Source organism: Pempheris klunzingeri, chromosome 6, assembly GCF_042242105.1.
Source record: "Pempheris klunzingeri isolate RE-2024b chromosome 6, fPemKlu1.hap1, whole genome shotgun sequence".
In the NCBI taxonomy this organism is placed as follows: Eukaryota; Metazoa; Chordata; class Actinopteri; order Acropomatiformes; family Pempheridae; genus Pempheris; species Pempheris klunzingeri.
In genome coordinates this window covers 17329441-17343533 of record NC_092017.1, presented here as the reverse complement: position 1 = coordinate 17343533, position 14093 = coordinate 17329441, and the positions used below count along the sequence as shown (strand labels likewise).

General features: G+C 38.5%; 1 protein-coding gene across 1 annotated transcript; it reads left to right on the top strand.

Moving 5' to 3' along the window:
• Positions 1-135: 135 nt before the first annotated feature.
• Positions 136-12489, top strand: LOC139202664 (uncharacterized). Its single transcript, XM_070832209.1, is given in 18 exon segments — positions 136-313; positions 457-500; positions 683-737; positions 1117-1280; positions 1501-1545; positions 1654-1760; positions 2326-2495; positions 3084-3247; positions 3715-3925; positions 4351-4536; positions 4716-4997; positions 8098-8261; positions 9516-9622; positions 9868-10037; positions 10210-10373; positions 10973-11183; positions 11884-12110; positions 12259-12489. Coding segments are annotated over 18 exon segments (2880 nt in total).
• The last annotated feature ends 1604 nt before the right edge of the window (positions 12490-14093 follow it).

Genomic DNA, 14093 nt, shown 5'->3' with positions numbered 1-14093 from the left:
TTTCTCTCAGGCTATCCACTGTTCATTTGCATGCGACCAGCAGGTGTGACGCTGACGCCGTGGTGGTCATTCTGCACCATCTACAAGTCACACACCGCGGTGCGATACATCAGCTGTGGTTTTTCTCTGTTTTGTATGAAACCACTTACAGGGAAAGTAGCTGCCTTGCAGAGTTTTCCATTTCCCACATCATTTGCCAGGGGTTTGCTCACATCATGCTTGGTTCACGGTGGCACTATGTATAACTTGGCCACTAAAGCTGAATTTAGTCTTGCAAGAGTTGGTTGGCCAGGTGAGTGGTGAGCATGCCTTTGTTGTCTGGCAGTGGTTATTTAAGGATAGCTTAGATGCCTATTTAGATAGCTCTTCTGTTTATACAATGAACAACTAAAACCAAATGTTTTGTGTGTCATTGCAACAACTGAAGACACTGCTTTCATCCCACAACTGCACAAGATTTAACTCTTGGCGTTATGGCTTCCAAGGATACTACACTGAAGGTAAAGTATCTTGTCCTGCTGCATATTGTATATGTCATTTTGAAAGTGTCATTTTGAAGCTAAATACAGAATCACTTACAATAAATGTAACTAACTGCTTTTCTTAAATAATTAAGAAACTAAACGATTTTATTGGTTTAGTTTCTGAAATTGAAACACTTGCTGTAATTGTTTTATTCTAGTGTCTTGCTCCGTCAGTCAGGCCCACTCTGGTCATATTTCTCATTCTTGCACCAGGTAAGCTTTTTGTTAAGCACAATATCGAGGCCTGAGATCTCTTCTTTCTCTGACGTGAAAGGTTTTCTCAAAAAACACAAACCACAAGGTAGCATTTGTTACAAACTAAAAAGTGCAGAAGAATGTATACTACATGTATAATTATGCGATGTGTAATGTACGTGAAACATTTTAAGACAAATCCTGGAAGATCTAATTCCTGTCTATTGTGCATTTTGCCAAGTTCATCAAAATCCCAGTGGCTGCTGGAAATAAAGCTGAGGCAATCCCCATATTTTTTCATGCACTTTGTTAGTTGCAGGTCTGCTGTTTCACTGCAAACCACATTCGCCAAAGCATGTTTCGGGCTGCACTTCTCATTTTTGTATCCTCTCATCAGTTCTCTGCAGTGCCTTTGAGGTAAACTGCACTCAGCCAAACCAACCCGCACTGCTGAATGCTCTGACTCCACTCTTCAACCTGAGCGCCATACGACCCGTCATGAACATGACTACCCAGACCAACGTCAGCACCTCTTTCATCATGTATGGGATACTGGGAGTGGTATGTTCAGCTCTGAGTATACAACCACCTGAAATCAGAAAGCAACAGCTCTGATCACTCTACTGCTGTCCTCAACCAAATGTAACCTGAATTAAGACACAAGTCTCCACTGAGTGCTCCACTGAGATTTCCTTAAGGATTGTTTTTGTCCCCAAAAAAACACACTAGGTCAGTACTGTCTCTGCTTTTGTGCCCTCAAGTAGCTCTCCTTGTCTTCCAGGATGAAAAGGCTCAACTCTTGACCACTTACATTTGGCTAAATTATGTGAGTACTGCAATCATCCATCTTAATTTCTCAGGCTGTGGTGTAAGGATAACTGTGGGATTATTTTTTGAGGTTGATGTGATTATAACATGAGTTCTGTTGTTTCAGTGGTGGATGAATGAGTTTGTCAGTTGGGACCCAGTCCAGTGCGGCACCACCAACATTTCTCTTCCCAGAAACAAGTTTTGGGTACCAGATATAGTAATCAATGAATTGTGAGTTCCAGTGTACTTGTCCGTTGATATAGTTAGGCACATAAATGTATATATAGATGTAGATCTAGATCTATAGATTATAGATATACATTAAACCATGCACTATGTGTACTTTACAATAGAGTACCATGCTTTTCTTTTTGTTAAGGCCTAAGGCTGGTATTAAGCTATATCTTTTATTGTCAACAAAGCCCATGAAAAAAACTTCCCCATTTTGTCTGCTCCCCTTAGTTCCAGGTCATTAACATGTTACAAAGTTTCTTAAAAAAAAAAAAAAGAAAGATATTAAGAATTTCCCAAAACAGCCGCTCACAGTAGCTTTTAAACATTCGAATATTATTCAAATAGGGGGAAATAGTACTTTTCTTCATATTTATATACATATTTGGTGCTTCTGTGAGTATCTCTGGCAGCAGAATGGTGTATGTGGGATTGATTCAAAATAAACTACAATGCCCATGTATGTTGAAATGAAAGCATTGGAAGCATTGTAATGAAATGCACTGTTTGCTCACATTTTGCCAACATTTCACTCATAACACCTCTTCTTGTTCTTGTCTTCCAGTATGGATCAAAACACAGCCCCTACTGTCCCTTACATTTACCTGTACAGCGATGGTAGGGTTCACGACTCCCTGCCAGTTAAAGTTGTCAGCTCCTGTAACCTCGATATCTACACCTTCCCCTTCGACATACAGAACTGCACAATGACTTTCAACTCCTACCTCCACTATGGTAAGGCACTTCACCAAATGTCTCTTTTTCTTTCTTGAAAGACTTTTGTACGCCAATCTGACAAATTAAGAAATGTAAATGTTAAAAAGCAGTAATAAATAATGCATGATGAACAGTCCTGATATGAATCTATGTTTTGGAGCACCCGAAATGACCATGGCCACTTGTAATAAGGAAAGAAACAGTCTGAATAATCATATGTTTAGTTAACATTTTTGCTTGCTGTGAAATAACCTAAATTCAACCTGTAACAAGTGTACTGTGTGACGTGTGATATCTTAGATTCATTGTGTTTCTGGACGATATGTTATTGTTGATGCACCGTGACAGACTCTGCAGAATTATGAGTCCTTTTCAGATCAGAGTTATTAAAAACTTGTAATGTATGCACATCATATAAATTTTGTTAGTCAGAGTTGAGATGATTCATGAATATGAGTTCGGTAGGATCTATTGCACTTCTCATTAGTTTACAATGATCAGCTGGTGACAGATAACAAACAGGAATGAAATATAATAATGTGGTTATGTGCTTTTATTGGCCTTGAATTTATGGGATTCATGGGAGCTTTGCTCTTCTCTCCCCAGCGACGGACATAAAGATTCTCCTGGGAAGGTCAGCAGAAAGCATCACAAAGCTCTCCAAAGCGGTGATTACCACAATGGGAGAGTGGGAGCTGCTGGATATCACCTCCCATAAATACGACACGGGACGTCTTGATGGTCAACACATTGATGAGCTTGCTTTTCATGTAGGTTGATTGTTATGTCTTTAAATTGGGGTGAATTGACAGAAAAATGCATTTCAGGCTATTATCAGGGTGTATATATGAATATGAACAGCTACAATAAAGATACTGTACGTGAACAGAGCCATGAGCAAGCAACATTTAACAACATCAAATTTTAAAAAGCTTATAACTGTTTTAACAGACTGGTATTTCCGCCCATTTTAACTATGACTGAAGATTTTTCTAATTTGAAAATAACATTGGATGTTTAATCATCATTAAGCTTGACACCTTTAACTCTTCTATGAACATGCAGAGTTTTTGTGTGGTGATCAATACCTTTATGTCATGCTGAAGTAAGTAAGTAATAGCTGGCTGACAACATCTGTGTCCTTCTTAAAGAGGAATTGGCAAAATTTTAATCAAAAATGTACATGTGCACAGAAAATGTATCTGACAAAGTGCTTGTTTGTCTCTTCCCTGTGCAGATCAGAGTGAGGCGCCGGGCCACCCTGTATGTGGTGAACCTGCTGATCCCCAGCTGCTTCCTCATCACGGTGGACCTCTTCAGCTTCCTGCTGCCTCCTCAGAGTGTGGACCGATCCTCCTTCAAGATGACCCTCATCCTGGGATACACAGTCTTCCTGCTCATCATGAACGACCTGCTGCCCATCACTGGAAACACCATACCTCTCATAAGTCAGTGTTTTTCACACAAAGGTTATCTGTATTCACTGAAACCTGTTACATATGTCTCACTTGTCTTGTGTTTTATTTATTTTTGTTGCTTAAGTTGTTCCTAAGAAGCATCATACATCTTTTGACTGATGTGCATGAGCTGTTGTGTGAGGAGTATACTGCCAACTATCTTATGGTCAAACATTTAAAGAATGATGTAATGATGGTGACACTATTATTCCTTGAAATGGTGAATGTGGGTCTAAGCTAATTCATTTCAGTCTGCAAGGAAGATGTATGTTAAATCTGCTCACCGGGCATATTGCCATCATAAGTACATATATCATATATACATGGAGGTGCAGATAGAATATAACACTTTCTGACAGTGGAAACCTTCGTTGACTCTGGTCTCACTTCCCCCCCCTCCCTTGCCTCTGTGCCAGATGTGTTCTTCTCTCTCTGCCTGGCTCTGATGGTGGCCAGTCTACTAGAGACGATCCTCATCACAAACCTGCTGTATGGCTCTGCTGACTTCTCTCCCGTCCCTAAATGGATCCAAGTGCTTGTTCTGCAAATTCTGGGCTGTCTCGTTTGCATGCCTCGAAAGACTACAGAACCTAAAGATTCAGGTATGCAGTTTATTTAGGTACTCTTATGGTGGTTAAATATACGTAAGAAATGAAGAAATGCAAGATTACAGACAATGACTGAATACACAGAGTAGACTGGATAGATCAACATGATTGTGTATATAAATACAGCACATTGCAAGGGAGGTTTTAATGAAAGTATTTTCCTTAAAAACTAGACATGAAACCCAGCACTGCGGTGGCACAGCGAAAAGCCGATGAGGGGCCTCAGGACGACAGCAGGCCAGAGGTGGAGGGCAAGGCCCTTCAGGAGCTGAGGAGCCTGGGCAGGGACCTCCAGGCCGTCCGCCTGCAGGTGGAACAGCAGCAGGGTGGAAGCCAGAGCTCGGAGGAGTGGATCCAGGTGGGTTTCATCATAGACCGCCTGCTGTTTGGCCTCTACATCTTCTTTGTATCAGTCAGCTTCATTACCATCCTGATTATCTGGATGAACTCATACAGTCAATAGACAACGTTTAAGGGGCTCCATTTATGTAGCTAATTGTTTGTTGAAGTTTGATTGATTCATGATCTATGTTATTTTTTTTAGATGATTCGCTCTGGAGCCAAGATATTTATACATACTCTCAAGTTATTGTACCATTGTTAAAAATAGAAAATAGAGATATTATTGGTATTGGACATGAAATTAGCTCTGCTACATTAACTAGGTGCTGTCTCAAGCCATTTGTGTAATATGTGTCATTTTAAAATGGAGGAATCCACTGTATACAAAATAAAATAACTTGAAAAATTTCACTCAGTTTTTGATTGAATTTCATTTCAAGCATAATAATCATGCTCCAATTGTTTTGTTATTCATTTAAATGTCAGCTTTTAATCTTAACATCCACACTCAATAGGCAATATAATTAGAAAATGTAGTTTTCTCCTGCTAATGGCTCCCTGAGAACAACATACAACAATTAAATAAATCCACAGAAATTAGTGAATGTATCCATTCTTTTATTTGAATTTTGAGAGTGTAAATATTTGTAGATTCAAATGACCAAACAAACCAAAGCTAAAATTATTAAATAAGTAGCCAAAGACCAGTTTTAAAAATCAAATCATCAAAGAGTCACACACAGAGTGAGCAAATCATCTGGTACATTAACAATGGTACATGACATGGCCAAAAGTATGTGGAAACCCAATCACAAGATGTTGAATCCTGGCTGCAGGGATCAGTGGGGTCAGAGTCTGATGTTGAATTCATCCTAAATGTTTTGGAGGTGCCTTCATGTCCAAAATATCATTGAGTGTATTAAGATGTCCCTTAAAAGTAAAAGTAAAGTAAAGTAAGTAGACCAACATACATCGTCATACAATTTAATGTATTTTGTACCCAAACTCTATAAGATATACTGTATATTACACACACTTAGAATGACAACTTTTTATTTTGAAGAGTATAAGTACATTTAGATTTCTAGATTAGTTTTAAGGTGAATGTACAGCATTTAACTTTAAAATGTAATTTAAAATTGCATTCAATGTATTTGAATATGCAGAACATGTCGGAATGTAAGCAGGAGGGTAAAATAATTTACATAAACAGCATCTTTGTCAGCTTTTGGATCATATTTACGTGTTTTGTTTTACAAAAGGAAAAACAGATCATAATGTATATGGCAGCGCAACGTAAAACAAAAATCAACAAATTCACACTAACCAAAATTGCTTCAAGTAATCCCATTAATATTGGAAACCTTAAACACTAACACGTTCTCTTTTGGGTCTTAAATGAAAAATACTACTTTTATATCTGGATATTATTTGATGGTTTCCTACTGTTGTCTGTATTTAGCATCTAAACTGTGTGAAGACACGTTTACAGGACAGACCTGACCACCCGCACATCATTCAAAATTAACAACAGCTTTTGACCCAATGTTGATGTTTTCAGTGCTGCCCGCTGAAAGTCAAGTCTTCTAAGGTTCTGTTCATCTTCATCTCTGTGCTCATGTACGGTAAGTAGAGCTCCTGTGGTGCAGTAATTTATGACGTATTTAGGCACTGTAATGTAATTTAGCAAGCTGAGGCCTCCGGGTGCAATCAGGTAAAGAGATGAATTTAGATATCTACTGAGCAATATTACTCATTTTATCATTAGATGTATCTCTGATTTAAATCCAGAGATTTTTATGAAAAATACACCAGTTTTATTAATGTTTTGTATCAAGGCCCTATTGTTTCAGATTCTTAGTGGAAAAGTCCTCACAGATTTTAACATCTGTTAAAAGGGTAAAAGATTATGTGGACATCAGTTGTCCCACTGTAATACAGGTGCTGGTCATATAATTAGAATATCATGAAAAAGTTGATTTATTTCAGTAATTCCATTCAAAAAGTGAAATTTGTATATTATATTCATTCATTACACACAGACTGATATATTTCAAGTGTTTATTTCTTTTACTTTTGATGATTATAACTGACAACTAATGAAAAACCCAAATTCAGTATCTCAGAAAATGAAACCCGTCTTGCATATGTCTGTGCGTGGTGGTTCTTGAAGCTGACTCCAGCTGCAGTCCACTCTTTGTGAATCTCCCCCACATTTTTGAATGGATTTTGTTTCACAATCCTCTCCAGGTTGCGGTTATCGCTATTGCTTGTACTCTTTTTTCTACCACATCTTTTCCTTCCCTTCGCCTCTCTATTAATGTGCTTGGACACAGAGCTCTGTGAACAGCCAGCCTCTTTAGCAATGACCTTTTGTGTCTTGCCCTCCTTGTGCAAGGTGTCAATGGTCATCTTTTGGACAACTGTCAGGTCAGCAGTCTTCCCCATGATTGTGTAGCCTACAGAATTAGACTGAGAGACCATTTAAAGGCCTTTGCAGGTGTTTTGAGTTAATTAGCTGATTAGAGTGTGAGTGGCACCAGGTGTCTTCAATATTGAACCTTTCCACAATATTCTAATTTTCTGAGATACTGAATTTGGGTTTTTCATTAGTTGTCAGTTATAATCATCAAAATTAAAAGAAATAAACACTTGAAATATATCAGTCTGTGTGTAATGAATGAATATAATATACAAATTTCACTTTTTGAATGGAATTACTGAAATAAATCAACTTTTTCATGATATTCTAATTATATGACCAGCACCTGTATATAGCAAGTGCTTTAGGGCTTTGCCACAGATTTCTTTGGGCCCTTTGCACACTCTTCTCAGTCTGCAGTCCCTCTGATTTGTCTGGGGGAATAACCCACACTTAACTGAACTTAGTTTTAACTTATAACTTATTCATTCTTCAGCATAAAGGGAATTTGGGGCTTTTGGAAAAACCCTTCCAAAAGCCCCAAATTCATTGGCAAAAATAAATCTCCATCCACAAAAATAAATGGTAGAAAAGTCGTTATTTTCAAACCATGCTGACTCACCCTCATTACACAACTTTGGTCAGTCTCGTTCTGTTTTAAAAAAAAGCATACTTTGAGTTACATGAGATAGTATGGTCTTTGAATACCTTTGCCTGCTGCTAGTTGGTGAGTCAGACTGTGTGAGGCCTACTTTCATAATCATAATGACACATTTCTTATTTCTCCACAGCTCCATCCAGCTCCGTCATGCTGAACTGCTCTCGACCTGACCCACCTTCTTTGCTAGAGGCTCTCAGGCCGGTCTTCAGCCTGAGCTCCATTCGACCTGTCATGAATATGTCAACCCCCACCAACGTCAGCATTGATTTCATCCTGGTTGGCATTTTGGGGGTGGTAAGGGACGCAACATTAACCAAAAACCAGTCCACAACTGCTGCCAAATACAGTTAACTGCTTCAAAGCATAAAGAGTGGCATCTGCATACAACTTTAATGTGGTTAAGTTAGCCAACAGAAACATTTCACTGGGTCTAAAATGGTCTTTTTTAGTTTCTACATGGTTAAAACAACTTTCCATAAGATAAAATGTTTGTAAAGAAGGAACATAGACGACCAAATGTTGGTTCTTTTTCAGGATGAAAAGGCTCAAGTTCTGAAGACGTTTATCTGGCAATCTTTAGTAAGTATTTCCTTTACAATCCACTTAATCCAGTTTACAGCAATTATAAAGTTGTTCAAGGCTTGAGAATCAGAAAAACAAAGAAGTTGTGAGTGGATTATAGCAAGTTTTTGGACAGACAGATTCTACTGTATACATTCAACAGGCTAGAAGATACTATATTATATAATCTACCGAACTTACTATTGGCCAAATAAAAAGTTTTCAGTCAAAAATAAGATAATACAGCTGTTGTTCAATTCTCTGACAATGGCGCCATTTGACATTTAAAAATGTAACCGTCTGTTCACACCTGTGACCACTTGAGCTAAAGAACTGATTCTGTATGTCCACCAGACATCACCTGAAAACCTTTTCCACTCAACATACTAAAATAACAGAATAGGTAAATTTCTAATAACTCCCAAAACATGAGAGTGCCCTCTATAGGGCAGAAGGGGACCAGTCGCAAACAAGCTAATAACTTCAGTGACTTTATGTATGTGACATAGTTGTGAAATGGTCACAGTTTAGCTAGGTTTAAAAACTAATCAGGTTTAGGAAAAGATCATGGTTCGGGTTAAGATAAGTAGATTCCTTACAGAGGTGAAAGTATGTTGTGTTATGTAAGTTATGTTAAAAGTTACTTTATGTACGTGAAATTACATAAATTTATGTAACCTGTACTACTGTACTATGTAGTACAGAAGGCCAAAATTCAATGAGTCAGCAGTATATCCCAAATGCACTGTACTTTTAGAGCCTCTGCAGTACAAACTAAATCGAAATAGGAAAATTATGTGATTTGGAAAGTGGCGTTGATTTCATACAGGACAGTTTCAAACAGTGACCTCCTGGGTGAAAATCCTGTGTTTGACCCGACCTTCCTCCATTACTCCCACCATAATCACTATGGCCACTAGAGATCGGCTACATAAACATTGGCTTGAAAAAATGACCACTGCAGTCTGTCTGTGATTCATGTTGCAGGAATGGAGAAATGAGTTTGTCAGGTGGGACCCAGAACAGTGTGGCTCTTCATGGATTACAATTCCAAGAAAACTGCTCTGGGTACCAGATATAGTCATCAATGAGTTGTAAGTACCGTTTATTCTGTAGAGCCGTGCAGCCTTAGCTGCAGGATGACTATGACCTGACATACATAAAAGACACAGATTCATTAAAAAGTTAATGAATAAACAGAAACACGTAATGACATCTTAAGATCATGACTTAAATGTTATCAATGTATGTATATTTTGAAAATTATATTTGTTTCCTTACAGAGAAAGGATAGTACCAATCCTTTTTACTGGGTGTTATGTCTTTTCTTGTCCCTCAGTATGGAGAGGAACTCAGCTCCATTCGTCCCATACAGTTATCTGTATTCTGATGGCATCGTGGTCGATGAACAGCCTGTAAAAGTGGTCAGCTCCTGCAACCTTGACATCTACACTTTTCCTTTTGACATCCAGAACTGCACTTTAAGCTTCAATTCCTATATACACCGAAGTAAGCAGAAACTCGTCCAAATCTAATTTTCAATGAGATATGCCAACTAATATGATTGTCGCACCTTTTAAAATACAAATTATGTAAATTAAATGGCACAGATGGACATTAATGTATTTATAAATGGATTAAATCTCACAAAAGCTTTGACTGTCTCATATTTTCCTTTCAGTGCCTGCTATGCACATTAGCCAAGCATTAACTGTAGAGGAAATATTAGCGTACTCTAGAAAGATGATGGCAACTATGGGCGAGTGGGAACTGGTTGGAATCACAGCGAAGACATACCTGCTACCATCTGGGGACGGAGAAATGCACAAAGAGATTCACTTCTTTGTAAGGAAATACTTTGCACTGTAACCTTTTATAGTCCCACGTTGTGCTGTGGGAGGATGACCAAACATGTATTTGAAATTATTTTACACCATAATTTGTATTTAACGTACTTTAGGGTTAAGATTAAATAAAACAATGAACTGTGAATCCATCACAGTGCATAATAATTAACTATTACAATAGTTTTGTACAACAATAAGACATAGAAACATGAATACTGTCTGTACAACCATTATACTGTTGGAATTAGTACAGTCTTGTATACTGTGTTAAAAGTCTATGTTTTATGGTGTATTATGAAGGCTAAAGTGATGTTGAACTTTTAGATACTAGATGTTCTTAATTGTGTTGCAGCTTTTTGTAAAACTTGAGTCAAATCCTGAAGCTAATGATATTTTTCCAAGCATTTTGAATGTAACAAAACAGTCCTTTAATCTGGTGGTGTAGGAGAAAAACAACTTGATACACACAGAAACCATGTTAGCTTAGCCAGTTAATAAGAGCTGTACTAAACAAATCGAGCTGGGTGATTGTAAAACAAGCACCAGAGAAATGAGAGGTTGAGGTTTACCAGCTGCTGTATATGTTATCTGTTACAGGTCTCAGTGAGGCGCCGGGCCACCCTGTATGTGGTGAACCTGCTGATCCCCAGCTGCTTCCTCATCACCGTGGACCTCTTCAGCTTCCTGCTGCCTCCTCAGAGTGTGGACCGATCCTCCTTCAAGATGACCCTCATCCTGGGATACACAGTCTTCCTGCTCATCATGAACGACCTGCTGCCCGTCACTGGAAACACCATACCTCTCATAAGTCAGTTGACAAGTTGACAGTCACTCGTAGCCATTGGGACTCTATAAATACAATTAGTTTGAAATTTGTCCAACACAATAGTCACAATAGTAAATGCAGAAAAAAGACAGTCAAGAATGTTGTCTCGTCTTTTCCATCATTCCACCGTAGTGTGAAATACAAAATAAAAAGTGAATTAATTAAGTTTTTAAAGCTAAGCTTTGCTCCTTATTATGTTAATTTCTCTAAATACCTCCCTTTTTATAAATGTTTGGGATTATGTTCAGCAGTGGTTAACCTTTTAGCTCTCATGTTCTTTAAAGATGCTATAATTATTATGTTATCAATGTTTAAAGTGACTGTGTATGTGAAAGAGTTGTAACAAAATTCTGCAGTCCCCCTACCGCTATGGTGTTTTTTAGCATCATTCTTGGTTGTGATTTTACTGCCCCCAACTTTACTGTTTTGGTTTACTCTCATAGTGTCAGCTGTTTTCAGTGAAAAGGCTCTAAAAATCCTCTCTGTTCACCACCTGCCCAACGTCAAAGAGCAGATCGACAAAGTTAGCAACTTGTTGGTGAACATAGAGGAGCAGTTAGCAGCTAAAGAGCCAAATATTTTACTGAAGTTCAAAACAGAGTTAAAGCATGAGGGACTATTGACTTACATTCATCACATGGACAGAAACACAACATTATTATTATTATTATTATTATTCCAGATGTGTTCCTGTCTCTGTGTCTGGCTATGATGGTGGCTAGTCTAATGGAGACTATCATTGTCACCAACCTGCTGCATGGCTCAGCTCTCTACTCCCCAGTCCCTCGCTTGGTCCGAGTGTTTGTTATTAACATCCTTGGGCACCTGGTGCGACTTCCTCCAAAGCCTAGAGATCCAGAGGAAACAGTCAGCCAAAGTCTTGGCGCACAAGGTAAAACTATTCATGCAGTCAAAAAGCATTATGAGCTGCAGGAAATCTTTTCATAAGTCCTCAGAAACAGTCAGAGCTTTCATCACCTCCTCCCTCATCTCCTCTGCCGCAGAGATGAAAGAGTCCTCTCTGGTGGTAGAGGACAGCGAGGCTCCAGTACAGAAGGGACAGCTGGATGAGGACAAGGCCCTGCAGGAGCTGAAGAGCCTGGGCAGCATCCTCCACACCCTCCACCTTCAGCTGAAGCAGCAGCTGGGCAGAAACCAGGGCTCGGAGGAGTGGATCCAGGTGGGTCTCATCATTGACCGTCTGCTGTTCGGCCTCTACGTCATCTTCATCTCAGTCAGCTTCATTACCATCATCATTATCTGGGTGCAGTCATATGGCACAGCTTGATTTTGCTTTTTTGTTTGCATGCTTTGTCATATTCCTCGTCAATTACTGCTAAACATAGAGGAAACTTGGGGGTTGGTTGAATTTCTGTATTTGAAAGTGTTACATCACACCTCTCTGCTGAACTGTTCCCTCTCACCATTTATCTTCATGTGTTTTCATGTGTAATTTATTTTCCTTTATTCAAAATGACCTTCTTTACAGTTATGTTTTAGGACAAGTAGCTTCTGAGACCAATGATTGACACATTTTGAAATTCCAGCTGGCTCTTCTCTAAGCAACAAATATTTGCATGATACAACCGGACTCACGGTGATCGCTCTAATGTTTTAATCCAATCTGTTCTTGCACAGCTCAGCACAACGTTGTTCATATGTTTTACAAGGCCCTTTATTTGCTTTTTTTCCCTGAGTCTAGCAGGTTCTTGTTTGTTCTTGACTGAGATAATTTAACAAAAGCTTAAGGGCTCTTAAGGATCTTAACTGAAGACACTAGACATGATGGTGGATTAACAAGTGCCTCCTACACTCTCTTGAGGGCATGCACGTGTACTCTCTCTGAAGTCTTTGTGTGCATACAAACACTCTTAGAAATCACTCAACTATCTTCTCTGATCGATTGTTCTTGTTATAGTTATAGTTTACAAAGATGTAAACTATCTTGGTTCCTCCTTTACATTTAATATTTAGGTTAATATGTGTTAATACAGTTAAATTGCATCTGCTGTTGTAGAAATACTTTCATTTCAAGAGTGATAAAAAAATATGCCATGCTCTATATGACACAATCACTTCTTGCGTGTCAGATTTTTTTCCCTGTTAACATGTTTGAATATCGATCACATGAAGCTGAGGGAGCCGAAAAATTTTATAAATTGACATATTTCCCTGTAGGACCCCATCTCAGTGTGATTTTCTGTCATTGGGTTTCTGTTTGTTTGTCCGTATATTTTCTTTTTTGTTTACAGTCACGTTTTAGAGCACTGGCTCTTTCGCACCGTCAATTAAGAAATGAATATTTGCATGATTCAACAAACCATGCATGCTTTGTCGCAGGCTTATGGTAATCACTCTGCCCCAGCAGGTCTAATAAAACACTGTTCATATGCATTTAAAGTTTTAATATTTTCTTTTTTTCTAAGCTTATGAGCAAATTAAGTCCAGGTTTGTACTAGCTTGATGTTTAAGTATAGATTCAGGCTCATTGCTGACATGTGTGTGTTTACAATATTTGCAAACTCCCAAAACAGACACGAATGAAACGAACTCCTGAGATGAGGTTTAACAGCAGCATCATGAACATCTTAATGACATGCAAAGTAAACAATGCAAATCCCCCCAAAAATCAGAGGGAAAACGTGTGTGTTGAAACTGAATTTAGCCAATCAGATACAAGACACACCATTTGTTCAGACTGTTGATGGGTTGAGTCATGAAAGTGAGCTGAGACAGAAAAGATGAGAGAGAATGAATTTAGATTTCTTCCTTCTTTGTTAAACTCAGGTCAGGTTTTTTTGGTACGGCTGTTTCATGGATCGAATTTGATCATTTAGCCCAAGGAGGGTGTTCTTGATGTTGAGTTTTGACATAATCAGAAGAAGCTGAGCA